Genomic DNA, 16428 nt, shown 5'->3' on the forward strand with positions numbered 1-16428 from the left:
CATGCGTTGATTTTTGATGACGTCAGCATTTTATAGGGAATTCTCTCTGCGCTAGAAATTTTAAACTCATTTGCTGCATTTTATGACGTCATTGAACATTATGGAATTAACCATACTCAATGCTGTATGATAGGGATATATCCTTGAAATCCTTAGCTCAACACTGCATGGTACCGCAGGGTACTGGATATTCAGGGACTTGCTGTGACGTCACTGCGTTCGCGCACGCGACTGCGCCAGAAGGAACATTTTATATTCTCTCCGGTTATGGAAAAGAGACAACAGGCGTTGGGAACGAGGTTGGCTCCATGCTACACTAGTTTAGAGTCTAGGCTATGGTGTGCTGAAAACGGGGAATATAAAGAATAAAAATCATTATCTCCACAAGATATGGGAAAGTACTTAGGTCTAACGCATGTTGAATATATATTTCCAATACGTGGACGACACTAACCGTTTTTTCCTTTGCCTGCTTTATGGTCCCCGTGACGCGTGGTCCGCAAAATGAGTTTCTAAATTTCCGGACTGGAATTTATCACATAATCTTGGCCACAGATTGGAAATTCGCTATTCACCCCAACGATAATTTTGAGTCGATCGAAACTATTTATCACCCTTCGTATGATAAGAATCATATTCTATAGGACATATGACAGGTGCCTAAATAGTTTGTGGATTGAGTCATGTCAACAAGAGCTGAAAAAGCTCTAAAGGCCCAGAAAGAAAAGCATCACGCAATTCTCAGGGAATTGGTTAAAGCGACATCTAACAAAACATGCGCTGATTGTTTGGCTAAAGGTGAGGGAAGTCGTATTAACTAATTTAGTACTTATATCCTAATCCAGTTCTCCACTATCCTATACAGAATTCTCATATAGCAACATTATTTCGACTATTTTGATTGATCACATTCACATTTTCTCTGTCAATGCAGTACTCTGGGCAGATAGAATTGTTAGCAGTGCCTTTTTTTATAAAATTTGATACGTCAATAAGGATCTTTGGATTTTTTATTCAATGATTAAATAATTTGCTAGTAAAATTTGATATTAGGCATTGGTTATACACACATCTCTCAAATAATTAGGCATAATAAATTTTCTAAATCAGCAAATATAAATTCGGTTTCATAGCTAACTATAAAAAAAATTAGCAGCACTTGTCAGGGTGTCCAGCCTTATACTCAAAACCAGATTGAAGCACAACTTCTGGCATGTTTGTAACAATCTATATTATAGTACCCGTCTGTAATACCCGTCGGGTATATAATACCCGTCCATATGTCTGTCTGTCACACAAAAGTAACTGCAGTAGCGAGATACATGAAAAGCTGTAAATAAAGGATGGGTGAACCCAACGATTTATCCAGGGGCCACCGACTAGTATTTTATAATGACGAGGTTTAAACTAAATACAATGAAATTAAACAAACACAAAAATTGAATTCTTTAAAATGTATATAAATATCTTAGAACGAAAAGAGCTTTTTAAAAAAATTAAAAAGACTTGTTAACTAACTCTTTAAGCTCTATAATATAAGTCCAACATCATTTTACACCGTGGGTTCCCTTTAACATAACAACTTTCAATCCTGTTCCAAGGATTTTTTTATGCTAACAGATCTTCACTAAGCAGGAAATAGCCCAGGTAATAGGTTTGAGAGCCACTTAAAAAAACTGATTGCCAAGGAAGAAACAAAAAAAATTGAATCTTTTAATCTTACTAAGATAAGTAAGCACACTCCATTACTGGCAGGGCTTTTTTACACAGTATTGGGTTTATTGTCTCTTGTTTAGGTGAAGGGTCTCCTTAAGAGACAAGAGAGGAGTTGAACGTCCTCCACCATACCTTAGTTTAAAGGGGCGATTGTGGAAGTCCCATGAAATGCCACATAGTGATGGTGTCACTTTAAAAAACACCCAGTCCGGTCTGTGAACGGTTGGCGCTAGGAAGGGCATCCAGCTCTAAAACAATGCCAAAACTCTTTATTAATGGCCGTAAGAATAGTTAATCAGACAAACTGCGTAAACGGGGCTGGAACTCTAAGTTGTGAAGGTGTCGCGCACTGTAGGACAGATGTCAGATGTGAGCATCGTCAGACCGTTACCCAGCTATCACATCATAAGGTAGATAACACTAGGTTGAGGATGGCTAGTGTAAATGTTGGTACTCTGAGAGGTAGAGCAGGTGAAGTAGTTGAAATGTTAGAACGTAGATCTGTTGATATGTGTTGTGTTCAGGAAGTTAGGTGGAGAGGAGCTTCAGTGAGATTTGTGGAAGGTAGGAGGGCAAGGTATAAGCTTTTTTGGATTGGTAATAGTGATGGATATGGAGGAGTTGGCATATTCGTTGCAGAGAAGTGGGTAGAAAAAGTAATAGATGTTATGCGTGTTAATAGTCGTATTATAGTGATAAAGTTTTTGATAGGTAATAGGATTGTCACTTTTCTGTCAGTTTATGCTCCACAGTGTGGACTCAGTGAGGAAGATAAAGATAAGTTTTATGATGAGTTAATAGCAGTCACATCAAAGTTTGGAGACACTGAACTTGTCATGGTGGGCGGCGACTTTAATGGTCATGTTGGGAAGTCATCTGAAGGTTATAGAGGTGTGCATGGAGGCTATGGATTTGGGAGCAGAAATAAGGAAGGGGAGAGATTGCTTGAGTTTGGAATGGCAACGGACATGTTGGTTTGCAACACATCATTCAGTAAGAGACAGAGTAGGCTGATAACATATGAGTCAGGTGGTTGTAAGACACAGATAGATTACTTTTTGGTTAGAAAGTCAGACAAGAAAGTGGTGAAGGACGTGAAAGTTATATCGGGGGAAGAGTGTGTTTCCCAGCATAGGTTGCTGGTTTGTGATATTATCTTGAAGAGTGTCAGAGAAGCCAAGAGAAAGTACAGGCCCCGTCGAAAAGTCTGGAAGCTGAAGGAAGAGATTGTAGGAAGACAATTTAGTGCAAAAGTTCAGCAGTTAGCCTACAATAGTCAATGTGATAGTGACAATGTTGAAAGTACTTGGACTACTTTGAAGAATTGTCTTCTAGAAGCTTCTGATGATACCTGTGGGTGGACGAAAGGACCAGCTAGACATAGACAGACCTGGTGGTGGAATAATGAGGTTGACCAGTGTATAAAGGAAAAGAGGAAACTTTGGAAAGAGTGGAAGTCAGGTGGTAGTAAAAATATTTACTTAGAAGCTAAGCGTCGGGCTCGTACAGCAGTGTAGGCAAAATCAGAAGCAGAGAGAAACAGATTTGCAGATGTGTTAAGAAGGGAAGACCAGCGCAATGAGGTATTCAAGATAGCAAAGCAAATGAAGAAGACTAATCAAGATATTGTAGGTGAGAAGTGTATACGTAATGATGAAGGTGTTTTGGCTAGCACAGAGGAGGAGAAAAGGGTAGCTTGGAAGAATCATTATCAGAGGTTGCTTAACACTGAGTTTGATTGGGACGAGGATAATTTGTCTGATGATGATGTCGTAGAAGGGCCAGCCATGCAGATCAAGACAGAATGGGTAGTGGAGGCTATTAGGAAAATGAAGATTGGCAAGGCTGCAGGAGTATCAGGTATTGTTGCAGAGATGGTAAAAGCATCTGGATATATTGGAGTTGAGCTTATTACAAGTCTTGCTAACCAGATTATAAAGGATGGTGCTATTCCGAGTGAGTGGCAGTCGAGTGTAATAGTGAATTGTTTCAAGGGCAAGGGTGATGCATTAGAAAGGGGTAACTATAGAGGTTTGAAGTTGGTTGATCAAGTAATGAAAGTTATTGAAAGAGTGATTGATAAGTTACTTAGAGAAAGAATTGATATAGATAAGATGCAATTTGGTTTTGTTCCAGGGCGTGGCACTACAGATGCAATATTTTTACTCAGACAGCTTCAGGAAAAGTATTTAGGAAAGAGAAAGAATCTCTATTTTGCCTTTGTAGATTTAGAGAAAGCTTTTGATAGAGTGCCATGTAAAGTTATTTGGTGGGCTATGAAAAAAATTAGGTGTGGATGAGTGGCTAGTTACAATGGTTCAGTCTATGTACAGCAATGCTAGAAGTCGTGTCAGGATTAACGATTCACTTAGTGATGAATTTAGTGTAAATGTTGGTGTACATCAGGGTTCTGTACTTAGTCCTTTGTTGTTTATTCTAGTCTTAGAAGCGCTGTCGATGGAGTTCAGAACAGGTTGCCCATGGGAGTTATTGTATGCAGATGATTTGGTTCTCATAGCAGAGTCGATGGAAGAATTAGTTGAAAAGTTTGAGAAGTGGAAGAAAGGACTAGAAGAGAAAGGGCTGAAGGTAAACACAGCAAAGTCTAAAGTCATGATAAGTAGCATTGCAGCCAAGTGTGACCTTGTAGTTGGAAAGTGGCCTTGTGGAGTTTGCAGGAAAGGGGTTGGTAGTAACTCAATTTTTTGTCAGACTTGCAAGCATTGGGTACATAAGAAGTGCAGTAGTATTAGTGGAAGGTTAAGAGCTGGCATACAGTTTGTATGCAAGCGTTGCAAAGGTGAGATTATAGAGAATGAAGTATTTCCAGCTTTAATGATGTACAACAGTGGCTCGTTAGAGATAGTTAAGAACTTCTGTTACTTAGGTGATATGTTGGGCAGTGAAGGGGGTGTTGGAAGAAGTGTTACTTGCAGGATAGGTTCTGCTTGGAAAAAGTTTAGAGAGTTACTTCCTTTATTGACTAGCAGAGTCCTGTCAATTGAGGTAAAAGGTAGGTTGTATGAGGCCTGTGTAAGAAGTGTTATGTTGTACGGTAGTGAGACATGGGCAGTGAAGCAGGAAGATCTTGACCGTTTAGAAAGGAATGATATGAGAATGGTTAGGTGGATGTGTAATGCCAGTCTGAGAGACAGAAAGAGTTCAGATGAGCTAAGAAGCAGGCTAAGTCTCTGTAGAATTAAAGATGTTATCCAGATAAGAAGGTTGAATTGGCTGGGGCACTTGGAAAGAATGGAGGAGAATAATTGGGTAAGAAAGTGTAGAGACTTGATAGTTCCTGGGGCAAAGCCCAGAGGCAGACCGAGAAAGACTTGGCAGGAGGTTATAAGGACAGACTTGATAGAGAGGAAGTTGAGTTTAGATCTACTTTAAAGGAAGAAATTTTCGCGGAAGAAATTTTCGCGAGGCCAAAAAATCGCGAAATTTTTGGAATTTTATTTTCGCGAATAGCCTCTCCTAAGATTTTTCGCGGGAATATATTTTCGCGAATGAACACTTTCGAAATTTTTCGCGAGAAAAAATTTTCGCGAATGGCCTATTTTTAAAATATTTCGTGAGAATAAACTTTCGCGAACGAAGACATTTTTAATTTTTTATACGTACCTAATTTATAAAAAACGTGTTTTTTATACAAAAAGCAGTTATATAAATGACAGCTGATTTGAGAATGTAAGTTTTTCTTTCATTTGCACTTTTTCAAAACACAAAATAAACTATATATAAACAAGTTTTACAGGGTAAAGCTTTTCGTATTAACGAGTAACAAAAATATTTGTTCTAACAGTGTCATTGTTCATCTTCCATGCTTTCAAAAGCGTCAAAAGCAGATCTTTCCCACACAAAATCACAATCCTCATCTTCGTCGTCTTCACCGCTATCGTCATTTTCGTTGTCGGCGGCTCTTTCAGAGTATCCAATCTGCTTTTCTTCCAAGGTCAAACCACAAACCGATTGAAGCTGCTGGTTCTCCACTGGACTGCTTTCACATAACAGGTCGATCTCTTGAAATGGGTCGATTGGAGGGAGATTCTTGCTACCCAGCTGAATCGCATCAGTAATTCCCGCTGCTCTCCATCCACTTTCAATGATACTTTTTCCTTTGCTGGTAGTCATCTCATCATAAAAGTCGACAACCCATTGAGCATGTAGGGGTTTGAGAGTAGTTAAACGCAGCTTAACATCTACTTCATCAATTTTGACCACATCATTAAGCTGCTTTGAAATTTGATCAGCGTACCAGGTGCTGAATTTATTTCTCAAGAAGCGCTTTGCATGTCCATTGACAGTTAAATCTAATGGTTGATAAAACTTGGTCATATTTGCTGGTACATTGACGACACATATGTGGTTTTCCTTGATCTTATTGAGGACTTCGCTCGTCATTTGGCCAGTAAATACATCCATGATAAGCAATCCTTTTTGATCAGGAGGTAGCTTGAGTGTTGCTCGTTCTTCTTTTAGGTAGGGCGAAATGATTTCTTCAATTATTTTGATTGACTCTGTCGTGTTAGAGTAGTGAGTGGGGTTTGCACTCAAACTGAAGCCGTCTGGAAACTTGAAGCGAGGTAGACTCTGTTCCGTCTTTCCCCCGTAGATCAGCTGGATAGGCAAAAACTTATTTGTAAACGTTATTCCAAATGTTCCAGTAATCGATCGTTTGTCGCTAGCAGCTTCCATGACTACGGACGCTGAACCACGTTTGGCTAAGGTGAAATTACCAGTTGGGACATATTTTAGGGGTGTTTGGTCAATGTTGATGATCATGGAGTGTGGTATGTTATGCTTTTCAATAAGGGTGACGATCTCATGGTGAAACAAAAATTCCATTTCTTTCCTGGCACCGTCAGGAATATTAACCTTCGAAGAAGTCTTCATCCGCCGAACGAACCCCATACGCTTGAATAAGCTTTTTGCCCAACTTGATGAATCGACATCAATGTTTCCAACGGCGCCCGGATACCTTGACATAAGAGCTTTGGCTGTAGCCTTGGCCAAGCTTGAAGTTACGAGGGCTCCATGGGAGCTAACAGCCTTGATGTAAGATTGAACCATTCCATCAATTTCTCCAAGTAGCAGTGGACGACCTACTGGCTTTGAGTATTTGGACACAGATTTCACAACTTCACGTTTTTCTTTCGAAGCGATTTTTATCTCCTTCACGACTTTCTCTTTGAACGATCGAATTGTGCTCTCTGTGAGCCCAGGAAACTGCGACTTGAACTTCTGTAGCGCAGCACTGTTGCCATTTTTACGTGCGTAGTCGCCAATCGTAAATCGGTCTTTAGGTTGCCATTTTAAGTAAGTCTTTCTTTCCTTTGCCTCCTTAGCTTTTTCCGAGATTGCTTGCACATCAACTTCACCGAGGCCATCGACTTCAGGCAAGGATTTAGAGGTAGTACCTAAAAATAAAAATAAAGGATTTTGTAGAATAATTTTTTAAAATATACCCTGCAATAATTTCATGATAATTCATTTGGTACAAGAGCTTTTTGCTGGCAACGAAAAATATAACACTAACCTGCAGAAGGTTCAGGAGGAGCAATGTTCTTTTCTGCAGGACTGTTTTTTTTAAGCTTATCTTCTAAAGCTTTTTTAAGCTTTTGACTTTTTGAAGGAAAGACATGGTTGATCCTTCTCATCCAAAAAACTGTTTGTTTCCTTTTTCAAATCACACAGAAACAAAACACAACAAAAAAAATTATGTGAAATACTTTTTCGATTGCAAACCGAGGGTATTGATAGAGTGAAAATCTCTTTTGAAAATATAGTTTGCATCTCTTATCTTAATAAAAAAGAAGAAAAGCTCACAAAAACATTTCGAAACTAAATTTAAAAAAAAAACATGTATTTTGGTAAAAAAAACGTCTTTGATGTTTATATTCTAAAGAATTAAGATTTAGAACAACATAACCCCCGGCATAAATTGACTTATCCTTGTGTGTATTCGAATACGCCTCTTCTTTTATGTTTGGATCGAATCAGTCTAGACGGTTTCGAATTTAGCAGACACCTCTTTTAGACAAAATCGAACGACAAACATCTTTGTCATCACTTATGTGTACAACTTTCTTGCATCATGTCTTCGACAGAAAAGATTTTAAAATTTTCTTCAGCTGTAAGAGGTTTCCATTATTATCAGAGATTATGGTTCCCAAGAGAAGAAGAAACACTTAATTGCTATTATGAACAAGACAACGCATTTGATCTGTTTGCTATAAAAACCGAACAGTGCGATTCTGGAACAACAGTGGGACACTTACCCAGAGAAATTTCTAGGATAACAAAGTTTATTCTAGACATGGGTGCAAGGATTACGGCTACTCTAACGTCAACAAATTATCGTCGATCTCCATTGGTTCAAGGAGGATTGGAAATCGCATGTGAAGTCACTGTGAGAACGCCAGCTACAATAAAAAACCACATGATTTTGGATCGTTATAAAGAATTGCTGAATGATTATTATATCGAACCAAAAGATGAAGAAATTCTCGGAAATTTTCTAGCACTTTCAACTACTAATGCTTCTCCACCAGAAAAAGAAACTGCTCCGAAAAGAAAGAAGAAAAAAACCACAACAAACGTCAATGAGAATATCCCGGACATAAGGGTTATGTTCCGTCGCCAACAAAAAAATCACAATAAACAAAACAGGGACGACGCCAAAGCCGAAACAGTAATTGTAATAGATTAAACAAAACAAAAAGAAAATTTTTAAAAGATATCGAAGAACTGTTTACGTTATTACTTCCTAATGCTTTCATTTTTTAGAGTGAGAAGTGTCATAAATAAAACCTTGCACATTTTTCTCAAACTTTTCCCCAATAAGGTATTTGTTATGTTGCAAAAAAATTTTTTTCGCGGGAATTTATTTTCGCGAACGACCCCTTTTGATTTTTTTCGCGGGACTTTATTTTCGCGATTTTGGCCAAAATTCGCAAAATCGCGAAAATTTCTTCCTTTAAAGTAACACATAGATCAGATTGGAAGAGGGTCATTAATATACCCCGTCCAACCCATGCTAGCATGGAGAACGGACGTTAAGCCGAGAATGATGATGATGATGATGTTTAACTCTGATGACTGTAATTGGTCAGATGTAAAAAATAAATGGCACCAATATTGATTTTGGAAACTTTGTTGATATTTAGTCATGGATTAAATTACTTCAGGTTTTTCTCCAACATACTAATATACCGTATGGGTCATTTGGAGGACATAAACATAATAACATATTTTTGATGGGGTCAACACTGATTTTATGACATTATGATCATATAAATTGTTTTTACATAATATTTTAACCTTCATAAGAGTTTATAAGTTACATAATAATATTCTACCCTCACAAGTGACTAGTCAAGATGGTATAGTCTATGTAAAGCAATGCTAGGAGTTAATTAACGCTACACATTGTTATGAATTTACCGTTAATGTTGTACATCATGGTTTTGTAGTTACTCCTCTGTTGTTTTTTTTGTTATAGTCTTAGAAATGCTGCTGATGGAGTTAAAAGAAGTTATTTTAAGGACACAAATTGTTGGAACAGTGGTAAAAATTATTGGGGGCAAAAGTTAATGCAGTTTTGACTCAAAATCGCAATAATTGCACAATCTATCTTTGTGAAAGGCAATAATTATGTCGTAAAATTATTGAAAACATGCAAAAAACATGCAAAAATTAATGTCACAAAATTTAATTAATAGTAATTCATACAAAAAAATTTCAATGTTAGGAAACTCCTATTGAAACGGCAAAAACTCGCAAAATATATAGTAAGCATTGAAATCACAATAATTTATGTTCCAAAATTACTTTTTCACTTTTAAATTGCAATAATTGTCGCCACAATTTTGATCTGCAACAATTTTTATCCAAAATGTATATATGGCAGCTGATTTGGTTCTCATACCAGGGTTTATGAAGAATTATATAGTTAAGAAGCTTAAGAAGTGGCTACAGAAGATGAAGAGTTGAGAATGAATGCAGTATTGAAATCAAGTGTGACCCTAAAGTTTAAAAGTGGTCTTGTTGAGTTTGCTGGAAAGGGGTTGGTTGTAACTCAATTTATGTCAGGCTGGGTACATGTAAGTGGAGTGGTATAAGAGGAAGAAAAGTGTGCTTTGCAAAGGTGACACTTTAGACAAAGTATTTGGGGCTTCAATGATGTACACAACATTGGCTTATTAGGCATAGTTAAAAACTTAGGTGTTCTGTTAGTTAGTGAGGCGGTGTTTGATGAATTGTATTTTACATGATAGATTCTGCTTGGAAAAAGGTCAGAGAGTTATGCAGGCGAATGACTTTTTTTGTATTAGCGTTATCTGTCAGCAAAGAAGGATGAAGTACCAAGTGCGATAAAAGTGGACTTAGGCAAACAGTGGGAATAAGGCTTTTAGAATGATAAATATCTAAATGAAAATACTTTTTGAATACCCCTTTTTCCCTCCTTTCATCAGTGACTAAAGCAACCCTATATACTCAATTCATTTTCCATCAATAAAAAGTGAAGAATTACCCCCGTGACGTCTAACATATTTTAATTGTATGGTTAGCAGAGGGTAAACAAATGATTATGTCAATGCATGCATTATACATGCTAATGTATTTTTTCGTGTTTTAAGGGTAGTAAGAATGTCCTGATTTATCTTTTAATTTTTGGTTATATAGGACCAAGATGGGCTTCTTGGAGTTTAGGTGTGTTTATATGTATACGATGTGCTGGAATACATCGCAACTTAGGTGTTCATATCTCAAAAGTAAAATCAGTTGACCTTGATTCATGGAGTACTGAACAAATAGAGGTAAGTAACATACAAGCAAGCCTGCTATATCTTAATCAGGTAATATTTTAATACTTTAATTAATTTGAGTTGATTTAATTTTTTTGAAAACTTATATTTGCAAGATCTAAAAAATGCAATTTGCAAATTTATTTCAGGTCTAATTATTAAGATAAGGTAGCCTTTACTTATCTTGCTTCACAGGTTCATAATTATTAACTACTTTAAGATGATTAATTATTTTCGCAATATCAAAAAAGTCCATCACTAAGATCTTTTCTGTGACCGTTATTTGTACTGTCAGCCCATATGGGAAATTATCATAATTGCTTTTCTTAGAAAAACCTGAATATTAACATCGCCAACAATCTTAATCCTATAACGAAGACATGGAAAGTAAAGCAATTAATGCAGTTAGCACTGGGTTGCAAATATATTCGTGAAATGTTCCAAAAAAAGTTCTATTTATCCGGAAAAAAAGAGAAAAAAAGGAAAAAAATAAATCTGTTTAATCTAATAAGTCATTTCTATTAATTTCGCAAAAGATTTATTTTTGAGAATTCTCATTTCTGGAATTTTTTCGCATAGACAATGATTGAGAACTGAGAAAAAAGAAGAAAAAATCTTCTGTTTTTTCAAAAATTTTGTAAAGATTATCTGCCAACAATTTTCCGGGAATATGAATAAAATTAGTTTTGCAAAAGGCACATGTCAAATGTTTTAATTTTGCTTTTAGGTGTCTTACATTTGTCAGCTTCTTAAAAAAAATGGAATTATGCATCTTAGTAGCACACCTTATTCTATTGCACTCTCAAAAAAATGAACTTGCATTTGATGTTAAATCTCCCTTTATAGCTTTTTTTAGTTGATTTTTTCTTTTGTTTTAGCACATTTTGAAATGGGGAAATAAACGTGCTGCAGAATATTATGAATGTTATTTACCAACGGATTTCACTAGACCTCAAGGCAATCAGTATCTTTTCATTTTGTTTATCGTTCTGTTTTGAATTGGTTTATAAGAAATACACATACTTCCATTACTTAGATTATATTGCCCACACTTAAAGAAAGCCTAAGTCATTTAACATTTGGCATCCACATAAAAATAATCTCTGTTAAGTATAGCAAATTTAAAAGAACAGTGGTAGCCATTTAGAAAAACATCAAAGCTTTTAGAAGAGGCGTAAAGTGGTAGCACTAAAAAATTGCGCTTGCTTAAATTTAAGAATGTTTCCTTAACAGTTCCAGTGCTGTTGAATCATTCATTCGAAATAAATATGAGAAAAAGTTATACAAGAAGAAAGATGGCGAGCCTGAGCCTAACCCTACTACAAGATTAGATAAACTTGGAGGGACCAGTGCACCTGCAGAGAAAGAAAACAAGGTGTGGTTTCAATTATGATATGTCAATGTCATGTTTTAGGTACACCAAATATTAATATGATGTATATTCCAGGCACAATCACAGAATCCCAGTAGAAGACGAGAAAGACCAGAAAAGAAAGTAGTTGAAGAGAAACCCAACAACACGATCTTAACAATGGCTTCTCAAAATGTAAGTTGTAGCTTTTATAGTTTTTGCATGCATCATGAAGATACTTATTATTTTATTTTTACATTTTATCTGTCAATAGATGGCCGGTCTTAGCAAAGACATACAAAAGTAAAGAATTTTAAGACTAAAACTAAGCCCACCTTACTCTGTGCTTTAGTGTTTTTTATTAGAAAAAAGACTCTTTTCAAGACCTGTTTTGTAGGTGGTTGGGTAAATTATCCAGGATCAGTTGTTAGTTGCTCAAGTTTTATCCAAATTTTAACCTTAGGCCTTAATTATAACAAGATGTGTAGAACTTTTTATATAATTTTTACGTTATAAGTACAAGGAGGCTAAAAATGTACAGAAAACCAAGCATATTAAAAAACGTACTATGACTTAAAGAAATAATGTAACCATATTATGTTAGGGCTGTTAGTACATCTTTTTTTGTAAGCATTATTTTCTGACCGTCAAAACTAACTACAATAGTATAAATATACTATGACGCTGGGCAATATGCAAGCCTAATATTTAGAGCTTGCCACACTTTTTCTATAAGTATTTCACAGTTTCTTAAGGCGGATTGTGGTTTCTCTGAAAAATTTCAGTTTTACACATGCTGCAGCACCAACTGTATTTTGTTTATATCTTAATAGCATCTGCAATTAATCATTGGACACATGTAAAAACTTATAATCTTGCCTATATTGCCACTTTTAAGGCTCTAATAAGTGTTTATATGTGAAAAAAAAATTTTGCTAGCGTATTTAAAATATTGTTGAAGATAAGTATGTATCCATGCTCAGATGTTCAAAATGCTAAGCATATTGAGGCTGAAGCTATTTTACCCCATTTTTATTGAAAAGTGTGTACTGGAGTGACCACTCCCTGAAAGAACTGGCAAATTTGAAAAATGTATTTAGTTCTTGGAAACCTGAAAAAAAAGTCCTTTAATCTCTGTTTTTTCTTCTGTTCTACCTCTGTTTTTTTCTCTTGTTGAATGCTGCCTCTAATAATTAAATGTGAGTTTTTTAAGTACAGACTTATATAATAGATTCCATTGAACTCTTTATTTTGTAACCTCTGTATACATTGCTACAACTCGAATCAACTGTTAATTCAAGTTACAAAGGTTTGGCTAAATGATCAAAATTTAATTTGATCAGTTGATTTCACGAGATTTTTTAAAGTCATCGTTTCCTTTCACCCTAACATCTCATTCATCTCCAGCTCTAGTCGCTTGTTGGAAGTTATAAATATTAAATATCTTTTTATTTTACTCTTTTCTGTTTTCTCCAGGTCAGTGGAGCTTAATATTATTATTGTATAAAAACTTTACTTTGTTATGAATAATATACTGACTACATCTTGTGTTTTTCAGCAAGCCACAGAAAATCCTGCATCTGCAGCAAAACTGTCAGTTGCACATCATCAAGTAAAGAGCTCCTCGATGAATGATTTGTTGTCCTTGGATCATCCTGGACCAACCACACCAGATGTAAAACCATCTGCAAGCAGTAATGATTTACTCAACTTCGGCTTAGTAAGTGTGTTGTTTATCACACGTGTGAATTTAGAGTAAATTCATCTAGCTATGGTGATATATCTAACGCCCAAGATATTTTTACCCTTTTTTTAGTTTTCTGATCCCGTTCCTACGCAACAAGCACCAGATCCGTTTCAGTTGAATGATCAGTCAAATAGTTTACTGCAAACTCACAGTACAAACGACCCATTTCAAAATAGTGAAGTAAAAAACGAATCGCCAAAATCAACAAAAGGTTTGTGCAGTTTACATTTAATTCTCTGATATGTTTGATATTGTTTGTATTTTTGTGTAGTTTTTTTGGATGTGTTCTCCTTATTCTACAATCTTTACATTTCCTTTTTTTTTCTTCATGGAGTTTAAAAGTTTTTGAACGAAATAATCTCATTTGGTTTAGAATCTATAATGTCGTTGTATTCGAGTGGGAACACTGGTCAACAGAAAATGTTTGGTGTACCAGGTGGTGTCTATATGAATCAACAACAAATGCCTTCACAACAAATGTACGCAGGATACCCTCAGAAGACTATGCCCAACCAGGTATGAGTAATTACACTTACCCTAAAATAAGGCCATGTATGAGCTTCTGATATATTGGTGGATTTTCAGGGGGATCCTTTTTTGGTAAGGAAAGGGAAATGATTCTGAAAATATTTTGACTTGTCAGTCCAGTATTTTCTATTTCGATATGATTGTTTATCATGTCGTGAACCTGAGGATTTACGTTCTGCGACGTTTCGAGACATTCGAATGTTTCATCTAATTCGCATTGCCCGATGATGAGAGGAGGATCCACGACATGATAAACAATCATATCGAAAAAGGGAAATGATATTACTGCAGTATTGTTTTAGGAATAGAATAAATGATTGACACCACCTGTGAACTGAAATACATATTGTGTCGTAGTGTGTTTTACCTTTATTGTTTTTCCTTTTCTAGATGACGCATATGAACGCACAAATGCAGCACATGAATTTAAATACTGGTCCCCAAATGCACATGATGCAACAGCAAAATCAGCAACAAACAGGCTTTGGTCAGCAAGGAGGTTATAACCAACTAGGGTACAATCAAGGTTTTAACCAACCTCAAGGTAATTACAATCAACGATTTAATGCGGCGAACCAGTTCACCCAGCAAGGTTACAACACAAATATGTACGGTAATGTGATGAATCAGCAAGTGGGAGGGTTTAATCGTCCATCCTTCCCAAGCAACATGCAACAAAGTCATGTAGGTAACACGATGGGAAAAAATGTAATGGGGAACACTGCTTGGTCAGCTAACCAAAACTTGTCTGGAGGAATGGCGCAACAACAACAGTTACGGGCTAACGGTAATGTGTCGATGAACTTTAATATGAATAGTGGAATGAATAGTATGGGACATACAATGAATAATCAACTGTGGAATTAACTAATTGTAGCTTAATTTCGTTAAGGTTATAAATTATTGCGGGCAGTAATAATTGTAGCATAGATATTTGCAGTTTTCGACTTCGCTAAGGATTTTACGACAAATTATTTTGAGAGCTCAGTGTCAATTTTCAGTTATTTTTGCGGTTTGAGGGTTTGCTAAGGATTTTGTTACAATTTGAGATTTCAGTCAATTTGCTGTTTGTAACTGTTTTCGAACGCCTATTCGTGTTTAAAATATATTTGCGTATCGAAACATTAACAGCACTTTTTGCATGAACTGACATAAATTATGTCAATTATGCACAAACTGACATAAATTATGTCACAATAATTCATATATTAATTTTTGTCCGCAATACTTTACAGCCTTTTAATGTTAATTTTACGCAAAGTTGTATAGTGAAGTGAATTTCAAACCCATCCAATGATAATTCTCTTTTCCTGCATATCATTTATTATTTTTAGATTTTAATCCCCCTATTATGTTTGCATTTTAACCTGATTTTTGTAGCATTTTACTTCATTGTTATTTTCCATCGATAATCAATATTTTTTTTTGATCAAACGTTTTTGTTGTTAGCCTAAAGTGAACGTGTGAACAATTTTAGCGGGTTTATTGAGACGAACTTGAGAAGCACTAACATTGTTATATATTTCTTTAAATTTGTAAATTTCGATTGGTTGCAGGGAAATGAATGTTAAATTTCATAGAGCTTTTTTGTTTTGTTTTAATTATTCTCACAAATAAAATCTTTTTTACCGCACGCTGATTAACTTTAAGTGAATTTTTTTTTGGTGTGAAATTAATTTAAAGATTGATTAAATTGGGATTTCTGTTTTTTTAAAAACAAACTTTTAAAAGTGGAGTCGAAAATTGAAATATTTCGTTATTTTTTCGCTTTTGTCAGATCGCAAAATTTCATTTTCGGATTCCTACAGGACCGCGTAAACCGAAATCGAAAAATAATGCATTCACGCTTTTTCAACACAAAAAGAACTGTCTAGGGACGAGATTGACGTAGACCTATTGAAAAAAATGTAGGAATTTGCGTCGCCTGTTGTGAACTTTTGTAAAAAAGGTTTTCATTGGAAATAGTAGGAAGTAAAAAACTGGCACAATTAACGGGTTCATCATCATTCCCCTGATACGTGTAAGCGTTGTGAGTTTTAATTTTAAATGCAGGTAAGATATATCCCACATTTCAAACTCACTCAAACTCCAAAATCACTAGCTTTCGTCAAAATCGTATGCCACTCTTTTTGCATTCCGAGATTGTCAAAGAAAGGACCCGCGAACCCGCTATATTTTTCATCCATCCAACTCCTCCAATTTTAAGATATTTTTAGTTTGGTTATGAGTCTGTATTGTGGGTGTTCAAAATGGATGCGCACAGCTTCTTCCAAACC

The 16428-nt window shown here is 35.7% G+C and overlaps 1 protein-coding gene across 1 annotated transcript; it reads left to right on the top strand.

Moving 5' to 3' along the window:
• Positions 1-556: 556 nt before the first annotated feature.
• LOC130654779 (stromal membrane-associated protein 1-like) lies at positions 557-15733 on the top strand. The gene is made up of 9 exons (XM_057457402.1): positions 557-798; positions 10405-10538; positions 11405-11490; positions 11766-11901; positions 11974-12072; positions 13436-13597; positions 13694-13835; positions 13998-14140; positions 14543-15733. Exons 1-9 carry the CDS (start codon positions 684-686, stop codon positions 15017-15019), a joined length of 1494 nt encoding a protein of 497 aa, XP_057313385.1. The 5' UTR covers positions 557-683; the 3' UTR covers positions 15020-15733.
• Positions 15734-16428: the final 695 nt, after the last annotated feature.

Source organism: Hydractinia symbiolongicarpus, chromosome 8 (assembly GCF_029227915.1).
Source record: "Hydractinia symbiolongicarpus strain clone_291-10 chromosome 8, HSymV2.1, whole genome shotgun sequence".
NCBI classification, from domain to species: Eukaryota; Metazoa; Cnidaria; class Hydrozoa; order Anthoathecata; family Hydractiniidae; genus Hydractinia; species Hydractinia symbiolongicarpus.